The sequence below is a fragment of the Melanotaenia boesemani genome, chromosome 19 (genome assembly GCF_017639745.1).
Source record: "Melanotaenia boesemani isolate fMelBoe1 chromosome 19, fMelBoe1.pri, whole genome shotgun sequence".
In the NCBI taxonomy this organism is placed as follows: domain Eukaryota; kingdom Metazoa; phylum Chordata; class Actinopteri; order Atheriniformes; family Melanotaeniidae; genus Melanotaenia; species Melanotaenia boesemani.
Genome location: NC_055700.1, coordinates 3,988,256 through 4,006,308, shown reverse-complemented (window position 1 = coordinate 4,006,308; position 18,053 = coordinate 3,988,256). Strand labels below are relative to the sequence as shown.

The 18,053-nt window shown below is 44.6% G+C and overlaps 1 protein-coding gene across 1 annotated transcript in view; it reads right to left on the bottom strand.

Annotated features, from left to right (window-relative positions):
- LOC121629681 (scavenger receptor cysteine-rich type 1 protein M160-like) overlaps positions 1 to 18,053 on the bottom strand; it is a 530,109-nt gene that overhangs the window by 101,522 nt on the left and 410,534 nt on the right. The window contains exons 11-14 of the mRNA XM_041969398.1: positions 15,389 to 15,694; positions 15,014 to 15,295; positions 7,957 to 8,262; positions 7,848 to 7,863 (exon numbers count right to left, since the gene is read on the bottom strand). Of these exons, the coding sequence (XP_041825332.1) occupies positions 7,848 to 7,863; positions 7,957 to 8,262; positions 15,014 to 15,295; positions 15,389 to 15,694 (910 nt within the window). The remainder of the gene's footprint in view (positions 1 to 7,847; positions 7,864 to 7,956; positions 8,263 to 15,013; positions 15,296 to 15,388; positions 15,695 to 18,053) is intronic.

Genomic DNA, 18,053 nt, shown 5'->3' with positions numbered 1-18,053 from the left:
CCCCCTGTTAGTTCTGTTGGAAAAGACACAGAGACCAACTACCCCATTCTTTCGCAGGTACCAGACCAATACCTCGACCTAAAGGAAGTATTTAATAAGAGCAGAGCCACCTCTCTCCCTCCACACCGCCCTTATGACTGCGCCATCGATCTCCTGCCAGGCACCGCTCCTCCCAGAGGCCGTCTGTATTCCCTGTCTGCCCCTGAAAAGAAAGCCATGGAACAATACATCTCTGACTCCTTATCGGCCAAACTCATCCGTCCCTCTTCCTCTCCTGCCGGAGCGGGATTTTTTTTTGTGGATAAAAAGGATGGCACGCTGCGACCGTGCATTGATTACCGGGGACTCAACGAGATTACTGTGAAGAACCGTTACCCCCTGCCCCTCATGTCATCCGCCCTGGATCTTTTGCAGCAGGCATCTGTTTTCACTAAGTTGGATTTGCGGAACGCATATCATCTGGTCCGCATCCGCGAGGGGGACGAATGGAAAACGGCATTCAATACACCCAACGGTCACTATGAGTACCTGGTCATGCCTTTTGGTTTGACCAACGCCCCCGCTGTATTCCAGGCTTTTGTCAATGATGTGTTACGGGACATGCTTAATACATTTGTGTTTGTCTATTTAGATGACATCCTCATCTTCTCCCGGAACCTCGATGAACACGTCTTCCACGTCCGAACCGTCCTGCAACGCCTCCTCCAGCATCAGTTATTCGTAAAAGCGGAGAAATGTGAGTTTCATCGTCCTTCGGTCTCATTTCTGGGAAGTATCATCTCGGCGGGGGGTGTGGAGATGGATCCTTCCAAGGTCTCCGCTGTGCATGAGTGGCCCACGCCAAACAGTCGCAAGCAGCTGCAGCGGTTTCTGGGGTTTGCAAATTTTTATCGCAGATTTATCAACAATTACAGTGTCATTGCTTCCCCCCTTCATCAGCTGACGTCGGTCAAGAATCCCTACGTCTGGAATGAGAAAGCCGATGCAGCCTTCAGTCACCTCAAAGACGCATTTACCACAGCTCCCATTCTGCGCACTCCTGATCCCTCTCGCCAGTTCGTGGTGGAAGTCGACGCCTCCGACTCCGGTGTGGGAGCTATCCTCTCTCAGCGGAGTCCAGACGATTCTAGAATGCATCCCTGCGCATACTATTCGAAGACCCTGACCCAGGCTGAGCGCAATTACGATGTTGGAAACAGGGAACTGTTGGCGGTCAAACTGGCGCTACAGGAGTGGCGTCACTGGTTGGAGGGCGCCGCCGAACCGTTCCTGGTGTGGACCGATCACAAGAATCTTGAGTACCTCCGAACGGCCAAAAGGCTTTCTCCGCGACAGGCCCGCTGGGCCCTGTTTTTTAACAGATTTGACTTTACCCTCGCTTACCGTCCCGGAGACAAGAATGCTAAACCTGATGCTCTCTCTCGTCAGACTGTTTTCCCGGGGGTGGATGCAGACGAAGCTGAGGATTTCATCCTTCCTGCCCGTGTTCGTCTGGGAGTCACTCGGGTACAGCTGGAGGAGGAGGTCAGTCGGGCTCAAGCTACTGCAGGCATCCCAGATGGATGTCCACCGGGTTTGTTGTTTGTGCCTCCTGGTCTACGCTCCAAGGTCTTGGTGTTCTGCCACTCTTCCCGCCTGGCCTGCCATCCCGGAACCACGCGCACTCACCACCTGCTGTCCCAGAGGTTTTGGTGGCCTCTCTGTCGCCGAGATGTGCGTGACTTCGTTGCTGGCTGTCCTGTCTGCGCCCGATCCAAAACGTCCCGACTGCGTCCTGCTGGTCTTCTGCGCCCTTTGCCCGTTCCTCATCGCCCCTGGTCCCATGTTGCTATGGATTTCGTTACCGGCCTTCCTCCATCCAATGGCATGACCGTAATACTGACTATTGTTGACCGGTTCTCCAAGATGGCCCACTTCGTTGCTCTCCCTAAGCTGCCCACTGCAAAGCAGACAGCGGATCTCCTGACTGATCATGTTTTCCGTCTGCATGGCATCCCGGTGGATGTAGTTTCTGACCGGGGTCCCCAGTTCGTCTCGAGGTTCTGGGCCGAATTCTGCCGTCTGTTGGGGATCCAGGTCAGTCTCTCTTCTGCTTTTCATCCCCAGTCTGATGGTCAGTCGGAGAGGGCTAATCAAACCCTGGAAACCTGTCTCCGCTGTCTGTGCTCTGACAACCCCTCTACCTGGTCCCGCAACCTGTCCTGGGTGGAGTATGCCCACAACTCTTTGCCCTCCGCGGCGACTGGGCTGTCGCCTTTCCATGTCGTGAATGGGTTTCAACCTCCGTTGTTCTCTCCTCAGGAGGTGGAGGTCCGGGTTCCTTCGGCGCATGCGGCGGTCCGCCGCTGTCACCGTCTCTGGCGGCGCGCTCGCGCTGCGCTTCTGGAGACTTCTCAGCGCTACCAGTTGGCGGCCAACCGCCTGCGCCGGGCTGCCCCATCCTACCAGGTGGGTCAACATGTTTGGCTGGCCGCCAAGGATCTTCCCCTGCACCTGGAATGTCGGAAGCTGGCTCCCAGGTTCGTGGGGCCGTTTCCGATTGCAAAGGTCGTCAATCCGGCGGCTGTGCGCCTTCGTCTCCCGCGGACCTTGAGGATTCATCCTACGTTCCATGTTTCCCGGGTCAAGCCTGTCATCTCCTGTCCGTTGGTGCCCGCCTCCCGGCCACCGCCGCCCGCCCGGGTCGTGGGTGGGGGTCCTGTTTACACTGTGCGCCGCATCCTGCGCTCCCGCCGCTCGGGCCGCTCCGTCCAGTACCTTGTGGATTGGGCTGGTTATGGCCTCGAGGAGAGGTCCTGGATTCCTGCTCGCTTCGTGGTGGATTCTGCGCTCCGGGCCCGCTTCCATCGTCGTTTCCCTGGTCAGCCTGGTGGGTCGTCTTGAGCCGACCCTTTTGTGGGGGGTACTGTCATGTTCCGTGGTTCGGAGCCCGTTTTCCCCAGCTACCCTGAAGGCATCTGCTCAGCACGCTGGCTTGGTTGCTGATGCGCTCCACCTGCGCTGTGCGCTTTATATACCTGCCTGTTTCTTCTCCTAGTTGCCAGATCGTCTTGGTTCTACCCTGTACGCTTCCAGCCTTGATTTCTCTGCCTGTTTGCCCGTCTGTTGTTGACCCAGTCGCTTTTTGGATTTGGATTCTGTCTCAGCCTGCCCCCTGTCTGGTACTCTGCTTGTCTCTGTTTGGATCTCCTGGCTCTCGGACCTCTGGAATCGATTATCGGATTTGGATAACGGATCACGGACTACTCCCCTCACCCCCTCAAGGATTCCCTGTCCCCACGCTGTCATCCTGGTCAGCAATCCAACCTGCGGGTTATTATCCAGCTTCTAATCTCTTTTTGCTCAGCAGTTTTCCCCCTGGATCTCCTTGGCTCAGATCGTGAGATTCCCTCCTCACCCGCTGGATCTCATCTTGCTGAAGCCTGACCAGAGAAGAACTGGATTGCACATTTCTTGTATTACAATAAACGTTTGTAACCTATCCCTGGGTATCTGAGTCATCTTCTGAGTCCAAACCTGTCTGCCTCATGACACATACACACCTATAAAAGAGCAAGGCAGCTTACAGGTTTTGGAGCTGGTTGTGACGGTTGCTATTATTGCTGTTTTATTATTAATGTTAGCAGTTGTAGCAGGAATATTAGTAAGGAGTAGGTATTATAAATTACCACTGAGAAGCTTGTGTCTAACAATATTTTATCATTCTCAACAGCTATTCATGATTGGAGAAAACAACCTGCCCGGTGGGCAAAAGAGCTAAGAAAAATGTACACTACTGAAGAAATGCCCCAAATGATGCAGCATATTTAAAGAAAGAGCAGTTTGCATACATCTATGGATGTCAATTTATTACGAAAATTTGTGGCTTCATTTAGTGAATAATCTCTGAATAACCATGAAATGCATTGTCAGGTTTTTGGCAGGAGAAAAGCAGGTGAACTAATTGGAGAATATGGAAGTGGACAGATCCACGGTGATGAATGCCATGTTGATGATGAAAACTGAGGTCTGCATAGGTTTTCTTCTCTAATTGTACATTTTATTTGGGCATTAATATAGTTATAAAAGCGATAAGAGCTAGTAAATAGACGTTTTTCCAGAATAGATGTAAAGCATAATGCTGAATGAAAATATAGCAGAAGATTGGTGAAAATATCTGAAAGCCGTTTGGTAAAGCCTCAGCAGAAGTAATTAACTTAAGATAAGTTTCAAGTTCAAACCAGTATTTCATTATGTTGAAATGGTTTTCTGTATCCAAGCATTTGTGATGGCAACATCAAAGAAATGCGTCATCATACGTGACGTCCACGTCTTGGTCCTGGTTGACATGCAGTAGAAGTTCAGCATTCGGTCACAGAGGTCTACACCACCCATGTTTTCATTATATTCCCTGATTACTGCTGGCCGTCTGACCTGAATATGACCTTTGTCTTTGTTGGACCATCTGCTACAGATATCCTCTGGATCTTTCCCATAGACAGTGGAGGCCATCAGAACTGGTTTATTATCAAACCACATCGTCACTGCCAGCTCAGGCCCCCTGAGAGCAAAGTGTCCATAAGATCGATTGTTGAGAAATATCGATCAAATCAAATCAAATCAAACTTTATTTATATAGCACCTTTCATACATACAAATAGCAACTCAAGGTGCTTTACAGATAGTAAAATCCCCCCCCATCCATCATAATCTGTTATGATGGATGGGGAAAAAAACCCCACAAATTCAAGTAAATGAAAGGAATAAAAGTATTTTTTCACATCAGTTTGGATTAATGCAGTAATTTCAGTGTCATGGAAGTGATATTGTTCCCTATTAACTATGGTGAGTAAAACTTAAACAAAGCCTAAAACACTTACTATAGACAGGCTTTACCTCAGCTTATTTCCTGAATCACAGAGAACATAAATGCAGACATAAAAATGCATCAATAAGTAAAGATTTAACCTGTAAAAGGAATAATACAGAACAGATGTTACTGCTGTCCCTTCCAGTGTTGTGATGGACGAGCAGGAGCAACATGTTTCCCTCCACTAACTCAGGCATCATCCATTCAGACACCATCAACAGATAAAACTCCAAAACCACAAGCTTTGAGGAAAATACTCCATGAAAACTAATGTGCAATAAAAATAAACTAAACATTCACATACTGGCATTTTTTTACATGTTTTTGTTCTAATCCATCTCTTCATAGCTTTACAACTTCAAGACCAGAGTAGTCGATCATAGATCACTCTCTCAGTAATTCACAGTGCATTAACTCTAACAAGTTCCTTTTACAAAGGAATAAATTATATCTTTTTTCCCTTTTAGCACTATTGTGGATTGAAGGAAATTACTTTTTTTTACCAAACAGTATTACATTATTATATTCTTTCGCTTTGTGTCTTAACGAAAGGATTTTCTAACCATTACAAGAGCAGATGATTGTGTGGAGGCTCCGATCAGAGGCTGATTTAAAGCCTGACTCAGCGATGCTGCAGATGAATGACTTTGCAGGTTAGACGTGTGCAGCAGCTGGTCTGGCTCATTCCTCGCCCCCACACACCTGGCTCATCACACACATCAAGGTCCACACAGGGACGAGTTTAAGTGGTTCTGTTACGTTTCGTCTAAGCAGAAAGTGAATATGTCTGCAGACGCCACCTTTTCCCTCTGAGTGAACAACCTGGACACATCTTTCTTTACGGCTCGATGATGCATTCGGTCCAGAAACCTTTCACACCTCTATCAATGTTCACACCACTGCTGTTTTACATGCTGTGTTTCAGTAATGAATAAGGACGTTCTCATTCTCTTCTGAAGCTGATTGATTATTTGGTCTTACACAGCGTGTAAAACAGCTGTCCATCTTTCCAGTCACAACCACTGCAGCCTCTGCTCACATGTACTGACGCCCTAACATCTGATGATTTCCAATCAGTGGTCAGGATGTAGCCTGGTCTTTATTCTGGGAAAGCCCGGGTTCTACTGGACCCTGATGATCCAACCATCAACTTTCAGAACCAAATTCACAAGATGCTGATGTTCAGTTTCATAGAGTAAAGTTCTTTGGATCTAGTTAAACTTTCTCTCAAATGTAAGTCGCTTTGGATAAAAGCGTCTACTAAATTACTGTAGAATAGAATAGAATAGAATAGAATAGAACTGGTGTGAGTGTGACCCAGTTCACCACAAACCACCGAGGTTCTGAGACTTGAGAACAAAGCCAGAACCAGAATCAGAACCAGATCTGTGCAAGAGCACGAGTTCGGGCCTCCCTCTTCTCCTTCTGCTGCGTGGTTATTACTGGTGGTTTAATGCCTCTGAGCATGCTCCATGTCTTCCCAGGTTTTAAAGCATTTGTGGCAGCACCACCTACAGGCCTGGTGTTGATGCTACAGGGTTCTACCTGGATCTGTGTGGACAAACTCCTTCCTGGAAAAGCTTTGTGTGCACGAAAAACGTATTTTAACATGGGAATAATTGGTTCTGTGTGTGGATGTGGCCGAGTCCTCAGCTGGGAATAAGTGAGGTGTTAATGTTAGATGCTGTGGATCTAACAGCGTGAGGGAGACCGGTGGTTCCATCACCACCACAAGTCTTGCAAATATTATTGGAATGATTAGAGAAGACCACACAGATTAATTCATTGTTTTATTGAATGTTAAAACAGGGGAAAGTGTTTATTTGTTTGTAGAGGGGGGCTGGCCATCCTGCCTGTGGAAAAGAGAACTTAAATTAGTATTTTAACATTTAACAATATTTTGATACTCATTTTTACTTTGATCTATGTCTAATTGTGTAAAGCTATAGGCTCAAGAAGGAAATGGCAATACTCACCTCTTGTCTTCATTGCAGGGCAGGAGAGGTAAAAGAGGGAAGTAGGCCTAATTTCCTGTTTAAGAGTTTTCAGAACAAACCATGTCAACGAAGAGGGGTGGGAAGTAGTTTACATAAATTAAATGTGTATTTGAAGCATGTTGTAAAATCATTAAGTGGATTATGTTTAAGTATGTATATATGTAATTCATGATGTTTGCTTTACAGGTGTAATTTTAAGTAAGATATTTTGTGGATATGTTTAAAACTTGTATAGTTTAGTCCCACTTCAACAGGTGGTTCCGGCTAATTACCTGCAGCAGGAGGGTATAAAAGCCCTTAGTTGCTCTTTAGAAAGTGGCTGACAGGGTGGTTAAGACATGTAATAAATTTTGCCAATCCCAGGCTTAAATGGACCAAAGTCTCACGCCTATTTTTTTTTAAAATTGTTGGGATCGTTGGCCAAATTGACAAACAGACTGAGGAGAAATCCAGGTGTGAGTTTACTTTTTCTGCAGAGGTAAACCTCTGTGGATCACATGATGTCCGTCAGGTTCACATCAAATAAGACAAATAATCAATAATTATGTGTTGATCATTTCTTAAACTGATTCAGTCCAGTTGTTTTGTTTTTTTAAACTAAAGTCAGAACTCTGATTGGACTTCACTCTTATTTACATGCTGGTTAAAAAAAACTTTAAAATCTCCTGAAACTTCTTCTTGACCAACCTCTGATGATGTCAGAGGTGATGTCACTGACAGACTTACCTGAACAGGTGAGATCCAGGTTGGAAAAATCGAGGAAAACGGATGATACACATTCCCTCAGACGAGATCCAGACTGAACACAGTCTGGATCGATCCTCCACACAGATCTGTGTGAGGTCTCCTCTCTCTTTCCCACAGAAACAGCAGAACCACAGTCCAGATGTTCACAGATAACAGCTGCAGTCTTCAGGGTCCAGTTAACAACATCCACTGGTTTCCATTCTCCCAGTTTCATCTCCAGTGTACCAGAACAGCGACTGGCTCCTCCCACCAACCTGACATCATCAGGATCTGAACAGAGATCAGAGAGTCATCAGTAAAAGAACAAAGTGAGTTTGATGAGAAGAGAAATGAAGCAGATCAAAGCTGCAGCTCCTCTTCTACCTGAGCAGGTGAGTCCAGCAGCTCTGCCAGGTGAGCAGGTGTTTCTATCAGAGTCTGAGCTTCTACAGTCCAGCAGAGCAGACTCATGGCCTCCACACTGGAACTCTTTGGTCCACATGGGAGCCTCCCCTTCTCCATAGAGCGCCCCCTGGAGGACTGAAGGAGGCCCACAGCCGAGCTCCCTGCAGACCACCTCTGCATCCTGCTGGTCAAAGTCAGCTTCACACACTGAGGACCAGGTCTGGTCAGACTTCACCTCCAGTCTGCCTGAACACAGGCTGGATCCATTCAGCAGCCTGACAGAGTCTGGACACATCACACACCATCACACACACACAGTTACACCATGATGAGGAGGAACTACTTTTTATAAATGGATCATTTTACACATCAAGAAGAAGAAGAGATGATGGAATCATGAACCAAGAAATCTGAATTCTGTCTTGGTTTCAGTTCCTCTGTCAGATGGTGGGGAGGATGCTGGTCAGGCCTGGCAGGCCCAAATGTGTCATGAAGGTACTGGGAACATCTGGCAGAGTCTCCTGTCAGAAAGACCTATAACTCAGTTTCACTCTGACCTCCTCCTGGATGATCAAGCTTCTTACCCTCTCTCTAAGGGAGAAGCCAGCAACCTTTCAGAAGGAAACTCATTTCAGCCGCTTGTATTCTTGACCAGTAAATCTAGAGCTTTTCTTTTCAGCTCAGCTCCTTCTTCACCACATCAAACTGATGCAGAGTCCAAATCACTGCAAACACTGCACTGATCCACCTCTAGATCTCTTGCTACATCCTTACCTCACTCACGAACAAGACCCCGAGATACTTAAATTCTCCACTTGGGGCAGGATCTCATTCCCGACCTAGGAGGACACTCCACACTTTTCTGGCTGAGGACAATGGTCTCAGATTTGGAGATGATGATTCTAAACGCAGCTGCTTCACACTTGAGTTGAAGATAATCGCGCGTTAACGCACACCGTTATTGCGCTTTAATTTTTTATTTTTTTTCTGGCCGCTGACTTTGATGACAGAAACATGGCGTCCATGTCTCCCTTCCCTGCTGCAGTGGTGCGTCTGATGTAAGCAGGAGAGAGCGGGTTCATTAGAATAAAGAGACGTTTTCTGTTTGGAACTTAAGCGAGACGAAGAAGAACCAACGTTTCTCTTCGTCAAAATCCATGCAGATGGCAAAACATCGTGATTTTTGGAAGAGAAACTTTATTTATTATTTTTTATAATAAATGTGGTTTTAATTGATGCAAGACAGCAAAGGTAAGACATGCTTTCTGACTTTTCCAAATGTAAAACATAAATTGGGTCTTCTTCTGTCTCTGGTTCACTGAATCTTGGTCGTAGCGAGATGAGACTTCCAGCTGTGGAATCTGTGAGATGTGAGCTTTCAGTAGAGGAGTGGTTTGTTCGTGTTCATGGGGAGACATCATCTGTGTTTACATTTTTTTGGACTTTGTGTACCTTAGGGGTATTGCACGAAACCAGAATAAAGAAATCCAGGATAATTAAGCAAGCCCAGCTTGACTTAGCTTGCGCGGCCTATCCTGGCTTAATTGGTTGCACGTTTGCTGAGCCAGGATGAGAAGGTGCGGCTAGGTTAAGCCAGGTGAAGATAGTTGGGATAAGTGCGTGTGCACGGCATACTGAAGCAGACCTCGCGATCGCTCACAGAATCACCGATGGGGAAATGGATAAAAGTCGCGCGTCCTACGTCACGGCCGCTGAACAACAGCTCCTGACGGAGTTCTCTGACGAAGTTAAGGATATTATAAGGAAAAAAGGCAATACCAATGCCATAAGTAAAGAACGCGAGAGAGCCTGGCAGACAATAGCCGACCGGCTCAATGCGTAAGTAGTCAAAAACTGTACAATTAATAAACAGTGCTCCACTGGAACTGTCATAATTAGGCTACAATTAAAGGAGTTACTTTTCAAATCCACTAACTGTTGTATACTTTAAGAGTGACAAGCAGATGCATGTTACTCAGGAAATGTAGAGTATGATTAGGTGCAAACAATTATCCACAATGTGTCATTTAATCTATTTTCCTCATGTAACGTTTTTATCTATTTTATCTTTCTGTCCTTCATAAAGGACAAACCTGTCTGGCCATAAAAGGACCTGGCAGCAAGAAAAAATTAAATATAAGAATATTTTGCAGGCTGGTAAGTGACTCCAAAGTAGATAACCGTGAACAAATGAGGTGAATAGATGAGCTGACATGTTCAATGTCTGCTTGATTGTAGCAGTTAAAAAAAAGGCCTATAGAACTGGCACAGGGGGCGGCCCACCAAGCCAGGATGGGACTCCAGCAGAGAAACTGGCCTCCATTTAAATAAAGGGAGGCCAGTGATGGAGGGGATCCAGGGAGGGACAATAACTGACTCTGTCCCAGCCACAGAAACTGTCCGCTTCATACAAGGTACACAAAGTACTGCAATTCTACTGCACATGGAACACAATCAAATATAATATAGTGTCTGACTTTGGATAACCTTGCAGTGTCTGGGAACACAATTACACTTTTGGAGCCACCAGAAGATGATCCGGTTAGTACAGTGTCTCCAAATCACAGGCTTGGTATGTTCTGTGAAATCTTAATCCAAGTCCTCTCGCTGCATGTATACGGCAGGGGGAAGGCACATCTGCAGCTGCAGAATGCACGTCTGCAGATGAGGAGACTGTGTCAGTGGAGTCCAGAAGGCTTGAGGCATGTCAGTTTTATGGGATTGGCCTGCTTATTTATTCCATGAAGGATATGAAGTCAGTGATGTGGTGCTAATAGAAAATGTGTAACAGGACCCGGATCCTGCACAGTCTCCTAAGCGGCCTGGTAACATTGTGAGTATTGGCTAAAGTACATCTACGTTATGCACAAATCCTGCTGTGCTAACTGACATTTCCTTTACAGACTTCACAAACTGTCAGAACACTTTATGCAAAGCACCTGGAGAGAGAGAAAGAGCTGGCAGATGTTAAAAGCTGACTCAAAAAGAGAAAGCTCCAAGAAATAGAGCTGGATCTAGAGATTAAACGCTGGACACGAAAACTGGACCTGGAAATCCAGAAACTAGAAAGAGAAGTGAGTGTTTCAATGCACACAGTAACCATATCTGCAATACAGTGTTTTAATCCTTGTTACTTTTGCTGTCGTAGGATCCAAGCAACCAAGACAAATGACTGCTTAATAAAAAAAAAAGAACTGGAACATTGGTGTCCGTCCTCTTTTCATGAATGTAAAAGAATTTCAAAGAACCACCAGTGCTAAACAAAATGCTCACACAGGAAAAGCTCTTTTATTAAATGAAGGGGCTAAATCCAAAAATTAAGTGAAGAAACCTGCAATATATTGCTCCCTGACAAGTCTGCCATTAATGTTGTCCAGGAAGATGGGAGCATTTTCTCTCCTTTCTTAGGCCTGCAATGTTATGCAGTACTACGCATGCAGCAATAACATCACAGGCTCTGTCCGGGGAAATCCTCAGGTGGTGCAGGCACTGAAACCGAGATTTCAGAAGGCCGAAGGTCATCTCGATTCGAGCCCTTGTCTTGGTGTGTGCATGGTTGTAGGCCTGCTGTGGTGGGGTTTGGGGATCTGCAAGGGGAGTCAAGAGGAATGACTCACAGGCGTATCCTTTATCTCCCAGCAGCACACCAGAGAATTCACCTGATAATACAAAATATAATTTAGAAAACAGTTACACACACAATGTCCAAGGTGCTTACAGTACAAATGTGTGGGCTACCTTGTGAAAGTCTCTCATAAATTGGACTAGCCTGAAAGACTCTAGAGTCATGCACTGAGCCAGGCCACTTTGCCTCTAAATTGCTCACAAGGCAGTCAGCATCACAGATCATCTGAAATATTTAGTTGTAGCCTATTAAGGTCATTAAATGCACAGAACAGATTCATGTAGGTCATAACCACAAATCACTCTTACCTGAACATTGATGCTGTGGAAGGATTTCCTGTTAATGTAATCTCCCTCATGTTCACCTGAGGGGCGTCTGATTCTTATGTGTGTGCAATCCACTGCCCCAATGATGTTAGGGAAAGCTGTAACAAAAAATAGTGAGTATCCAACTGTGACAGATATACTTAGAAACTAATGGGTGCACATTAAAATTGAGGTTACCTGCAATCTTGTAAAACTCCTCCTTGATGTAGAGGGGTCTTCTGTGGCCAGGGAAGGTGATGAATATATTGCTGAATGATTTCAGCGCCAGACAAACGCATCTGATTGTCCGGCAAATGGTTCCTTTATTGAGGTTCTCTGCATCCCCCACAGAATAAAGGAAGCTCCCACTCGCAAGCCATCTCAATGTGACACAGATCATCTGTGGTACAGTGAGGGCATGGCTTCGCGCTGTCTGGTGCTGTATTTTTGGACTCAGCAGCCTACATAAATATCTTAGTCCATCACCCGAAAATCTGTATCTTTCAATCACATAGTCATCTCCAAAGGCCAGGGGATCTGACCTGTCCCTGAAGACTCGTTCACGTCTGAATGCTCTTCTGAGGATGCGGGCTTCCTCGTCCAGCACATCCTCATCCAAAAAGGGCAAGCCATTATGAAGGGAACAGGTGAAGGGGAGTTGGACCTGAATATTCTACATTGCCCTCGTCACGGATTTCTTTGAATACACCTTTGTAACCTCATCCGCTGTGTTTTGTAATCTCAATTAATGCAATAAAACACATATTTATAAAACCTCTGACAGCAATTTGACGAGCAGTCTTCATTAGCATAGCAATATAACACTTGGCCTGATGAAATCATGCACTTATGACCAAGATGATATTGTGTGATGAAATCGTGATCCTGTATTTAAATAAAATGACTAAAAAAAAAATAAAAAAAATTATATGCACTGCACTAGCACTACACGACAGCACCTGGGTCCAACTGGACTCAAAGCGGTCTGACTAACACTTAATTATGACGTCCCATCTTGTTTGAATTCATGCTTGTGTTGTTCTTACTCTCAAATGTAAGTCGCTTTGGATAAAAGCGTCTGCTAAATGACTGTAGAATAGAATAGAATAATAATACTACAACTCGAATCCATATAAAAAGGCTGTTGCGATTACAAACAGATTTGGATTAAATGTACAGTGACTGTATATGTAATATTTTAATACTGGATGATTAAAATGACGCGCCATACTTAGGAAGACCATGGACATGCTGTAAAACACATTAATTCCTCACAGAATTGACGTTGGACATACAGGTGACTCGCTAGGATTAATCTTAGCCTGAGCAGTTAGCCTGGTCTGGAGCAGGCTAGCTGCAGCGGATAAATCACCACAGTAACTTGGCCGGGATTAGTTTGAGCTGCTTCATGCAACCGACTTAGGGCTAAATTCAGCCAGGATAACCAACATATCCCGGCTTAATCCCTTATCTTGGTTTCGTGCAATACCCCTCTTGTCTTTTTAATTGTTTGTTGTCTTAACTGTGTTTGTTGGTGACAGAAACTGTTTTACTGAGCTGGTAGCAGAGATTCTGGACTTTCTGTGGATACCACACATGTTTATATTTACATCTACAGACCTGACGTTACACTGAGAAATAAAATATTAACCCTTAACTCTCAGTAGCACAGGCTGCAGGTGCAGAGGTGAAGATAAACAGTCAAGCTAAGAATCAAAGGTTAGAGAAATTATAGGCCAGAAATGTGGACAATGAAGCAGTGAAGGTGCATGGATGGAAGTTATTGTGCATATTGTGAATATTTCTCTCTCCTCACCATCTAGAAGCTGTGAGATTCTCATCCTGCTTTCTGTCTGTTCACCTGATGCTGATATTCATCACATATTGTTCCTTCTGTGTTTAGAAGGAAGCAGCTTCACAGCTTTAAATTCATCCTGCTGACTTTTTACCTTTTAGTTAGAAAATCCTGAACATTTCATCCTTCTTTCTCATAAATATTTGATTTTCTAAATATATATGAAGAAATATTTTAACTGTTGCTGTTTAAAGAGAAAACTGCTGCTAAACCTGTTTATGTGTTTAGTGCAGGGGTCTGCAGCCTTTCCAATCCAAAGAGCCATTTTTCCCTCAGCCAGCTAAATAAAACTCCTTTAGAGACGCAGATGTTACCAGACTTTTCAAAAAGGAAACTTAATATATATTTTTAATGAAGAGCCACCATAGGATATTTGTTCTTTTTAAAGAACCACATTTTTATTTCCATTTACCCAAATTTCCCTGAGGGCTCTCTGAAGGGATACATACATTATTTCTATTCTATTCTATTCTATTTTTAGCTTAAAAAAAACAAAACAAAAAAAAAAAAAACATAAAACCTTTATAAAAAGAGGATAGACAGACTTTCTTCTAAGGGATGTAGATATTTGGGGAAAATTATGTAGAAGAAAACAAGTCCCTGGTTTCCAATCTAATGACAAGATAGATAGATTAAAAAAATATTTTAGCCACGTATTTAGAGGCATTGTAGAAGGTCCAGAGAGACATTTGCAGCTCCAGAGATGCAGGTTGGAGACCCCTGATGTAGTGTTTGTAAACCAAAATTTACTGCATTTTCTCTATATAGCCGTAGGCCTTCTTTTAAAGGAAAGAGACATTTTGTGCGTCACAATCCCATTAATCGCGATTAATCGCATCATGTTATGCGATTAATCGTGATTAAATTTTTAATCGTTGCCCAGCACTATATATAGATATATTATTTTATTTATTTTTTTAAAGCATTAATTACAAATGTTGTGCTCTCTCCCCTTCTTATATCATGCAGCCAGGTTAATTAGTAAATGTAAAGAAACTTTAAGTGTTTTATTCTGTGCTGTGAAATTGTGGGTATCAAATTAATATTACTCAGCATCGCCACCTACAGTTGGGGACTGTAAACAGACAGCATTACGCTGCATAAAAATTATCTTTAAAATAAAAAACATTTAAATTTTCCTTAATATTTTGCCTGTGGAGAGGCCACTGAAAACAAGGCCATGACACACTTTTGGGTTTGAACCCACCAGTTGACAATCACACCAAAGCTATGTGTGCCATCTACACTTACCTGAACAGGCGAGATTCAAAGTGGAGTCATCATGACCTGGTGATGCACATTCCCTCAGGGGAGATCCAGAATGAACACAGGCAGAGTTAATCCTCCACACAGATCTGTCTGAGGTCTCCTTTCTCTCTCCCACAGAAACAGCAGAACCACAGTCCAGATGTTCACAGATAACAGCTGCAGTTTTCAGGGTCCATCCATAACCATCCACTGGTCTCCATTCTCCCAGTTTCACCTCCAGTGTACCAGAACAGCGACTGGCTCCTCCCACCAACCTGACAGGATCTGAACAGAGATCAGAGAGTCATCAGTAAAAGAACAAAGTGAGTTTGATGAGAAGAGAAATGAAGCAGATCAAAGCTGCAGCTCCTCTTCTACCTGAGCAGGTGAGTCCAGCAGCTCTGCCACGTGAGCAGGTGTTTCTATCAGAGTCTGAGCTTCTACAGTCCAGCAGAGCAGACTCATGGCCTCCACACTGGAACTCTTTGGTCCACATGGGAGCCTCCCCTTCTCCATAGAGCGCCCCCTGGAGGACTGAAGGAGGCCCACAGCCGAGCTCCCTGCAGACCACCTCTGCATCCTGCTGGTCAAAGTCAGCTTCACACACTGAGGACCAGGTCTTGTCAGACTTCACCTCCAATCTGCCTGAACACCGACTCGATCCATTCAGCAGCCTGACAGAGTCTGGACACATCACACACCATCACACACACACAGTTACACCATGATGAGGAGGAACTACTTTTTATAAATGGATCATTTTACACATCAAGAAGAAGAACAGATGATGGAATCATGAACCAAAGAAATCTGAATTCTTTCGTAGTTTCAGTTCCTCTGTCAGATGGTGGGGAGGATGCTGGTCAGGCCTGGCAGGCCCAAATGTGTCACGAAGGTACTGGGAACATCTGGCAGAGTCTCCTGTCAGAAAGACCTATAACTCAGTTTCACTCTGACCTCCTCCTGGATGATCAAGCTTCTTACCATCTCTCTAAGGGAGAAGCCAGCAACCTATCAGGAGGAAACTCATTTCAGCCGCTTGTATTCTTGACCAGTAAATCTAGAGCTTTTCTTTTCAGCTCAGCTCACCACATCAAACTGATGCAGAGTCCAAATCACTGCAAACACTGCACTGATCCACCTCTAGATCTCTTGCTACATCCTTACCTCACTCCCGAACAAGACCCCGAGATACTTAAATTCTCCACTTGGGGCAGGATCTCATTCCCGACCTAAAGGGAAACTCCACATTTTTCTGGCTGAGTACAATGGTCTCAGATTTGGAGATGATGATTCTAAACGCAGCTGCTTCACACTTGAGTTGAAGATAATTGCGCGTTAACGCACACCGTTATTGCGCTTTAATATTTTATTTTTTTTCTGGCCGCTGACTTTGATGACAGAAACATGGCGTCCATGTCTCCCTTCCCTGCTGCAGTGGTGCGTCTGATGTACAGTGTGTGCAGAATTATTAGGCAAATGAGTATTTTGATCACATCATCCTCTTTATGTATGTTGTTCTACTCCAACCGGTACAGGCTTGAAAGCCTACTACCAATTAAGCATATCAGGTGATGTGCATCTCTGTAATGAGAAGGGGTGTGGTCTAATGACATCAACACCCTATATCAGGTGTGCATAATTATTAGGCAACTTCCATTCCTTTGGCAAAATGGGTCAGAAGAGAGATTTGACAGACTCTGAAAAGTCAAAAATAGTGAGATGTCTTGCAGAGGGATGCAGCACTCTTAAAATTGCCAAGCTTTTGAGGCGTGATCATCGAACAATCAAGCGTTTCGTTCAAAATAGTCAACAGGGTCGCAAGAAGCGTGTTGAAAAAACAAGGAGCAAAATAACTGCCCATGAACTGAGGAAAATCAAGAGTGAAGCTGCCAAGATGCCATTGGCCACCAGTTTTGCCATATTTCAGAGCTGCAACATCACTGGAGTGCCAAGAAGCACAAGGTGTGCAATACTCAGGGACATGGCCAAGGTAAGGAAGGCTGAAAAACGACCACCACTGAACAAGACACACAAGATAAAACGTCAAGACTGGGCCAAGAAATATCATAAGACTGATTTTTCTAAGGTTTTATGGACTGATGAAATGAGAGTGAGTCTTGATGGGCCAGATGGATGGGCCCGTGGCTGGATCAGTACAGGGCAGAGAGCTCCACTCCGACTCAGACGCCAGCAAGGTGGAGGTGGGATACTGGTATGGGCTGGTATCATCAAAGATGAGCTTGTGGGACCTTTTTGGGTTGAGGATGGAGTCAAGCTCAACTCCCAGTCCTACTGCCAGTTTCTGGAAGACACCTTCTTCAAGCAGTGGTACAGGAAGAAGTCAGCATCGTTCAAGAAAAACATGATGTTCATGCAGGACAATGCTCCATCACACGCATCCAAGTACTCCACTGCGTGGCTCGCCAGAAAAGGTCTAAGAGAAGAAAAAATAATGACATGGCCTCCTTGTTCACCTGATCTTAACCCCATAGAGAACCTGTGGTCCCTCATCAAATGTGAGATCTACAGGGAGGGAAAACAGTACACCTCTCTGAACAGGGTCTGGGAGGCTGTGGTTGCTGCTGCACGCAATGTTGATCGTGAACAGATCAAGACACTGACAGAATCTATGGATGGCAGGCTTTTGAGTGTCCTCGCAAAGAAAGGTGGTTATATTGGTCACTGATTTGTTTTTGTTTTGTTTTTGAATGCCAGAAATGTATATTTGTAAATTTTGAGTTGTTATATTGGTTTCCCCGGTGAAAATAAATAAGTGAAATGGGTATATATTTGGGTTTTGTTAAGTTTCCTAATGATTATGCACAGTAATAGTCACCTGCACACACAGATATCCTCCTAAAGATACTAAAACTAAAACGAGCCCCACTCCAACTTCCAAACATATTCAGCTTTGATATTTAAGAGTCTTTTGTGTTCATTGTAAACATAGTTGTTGTTCTATAATAAAATTAATCCTCAAAAATACAACTTGCCTAATAATTCTGCACAGCCTGTAAGCAGGAGAGAGCGGGTTCATTAG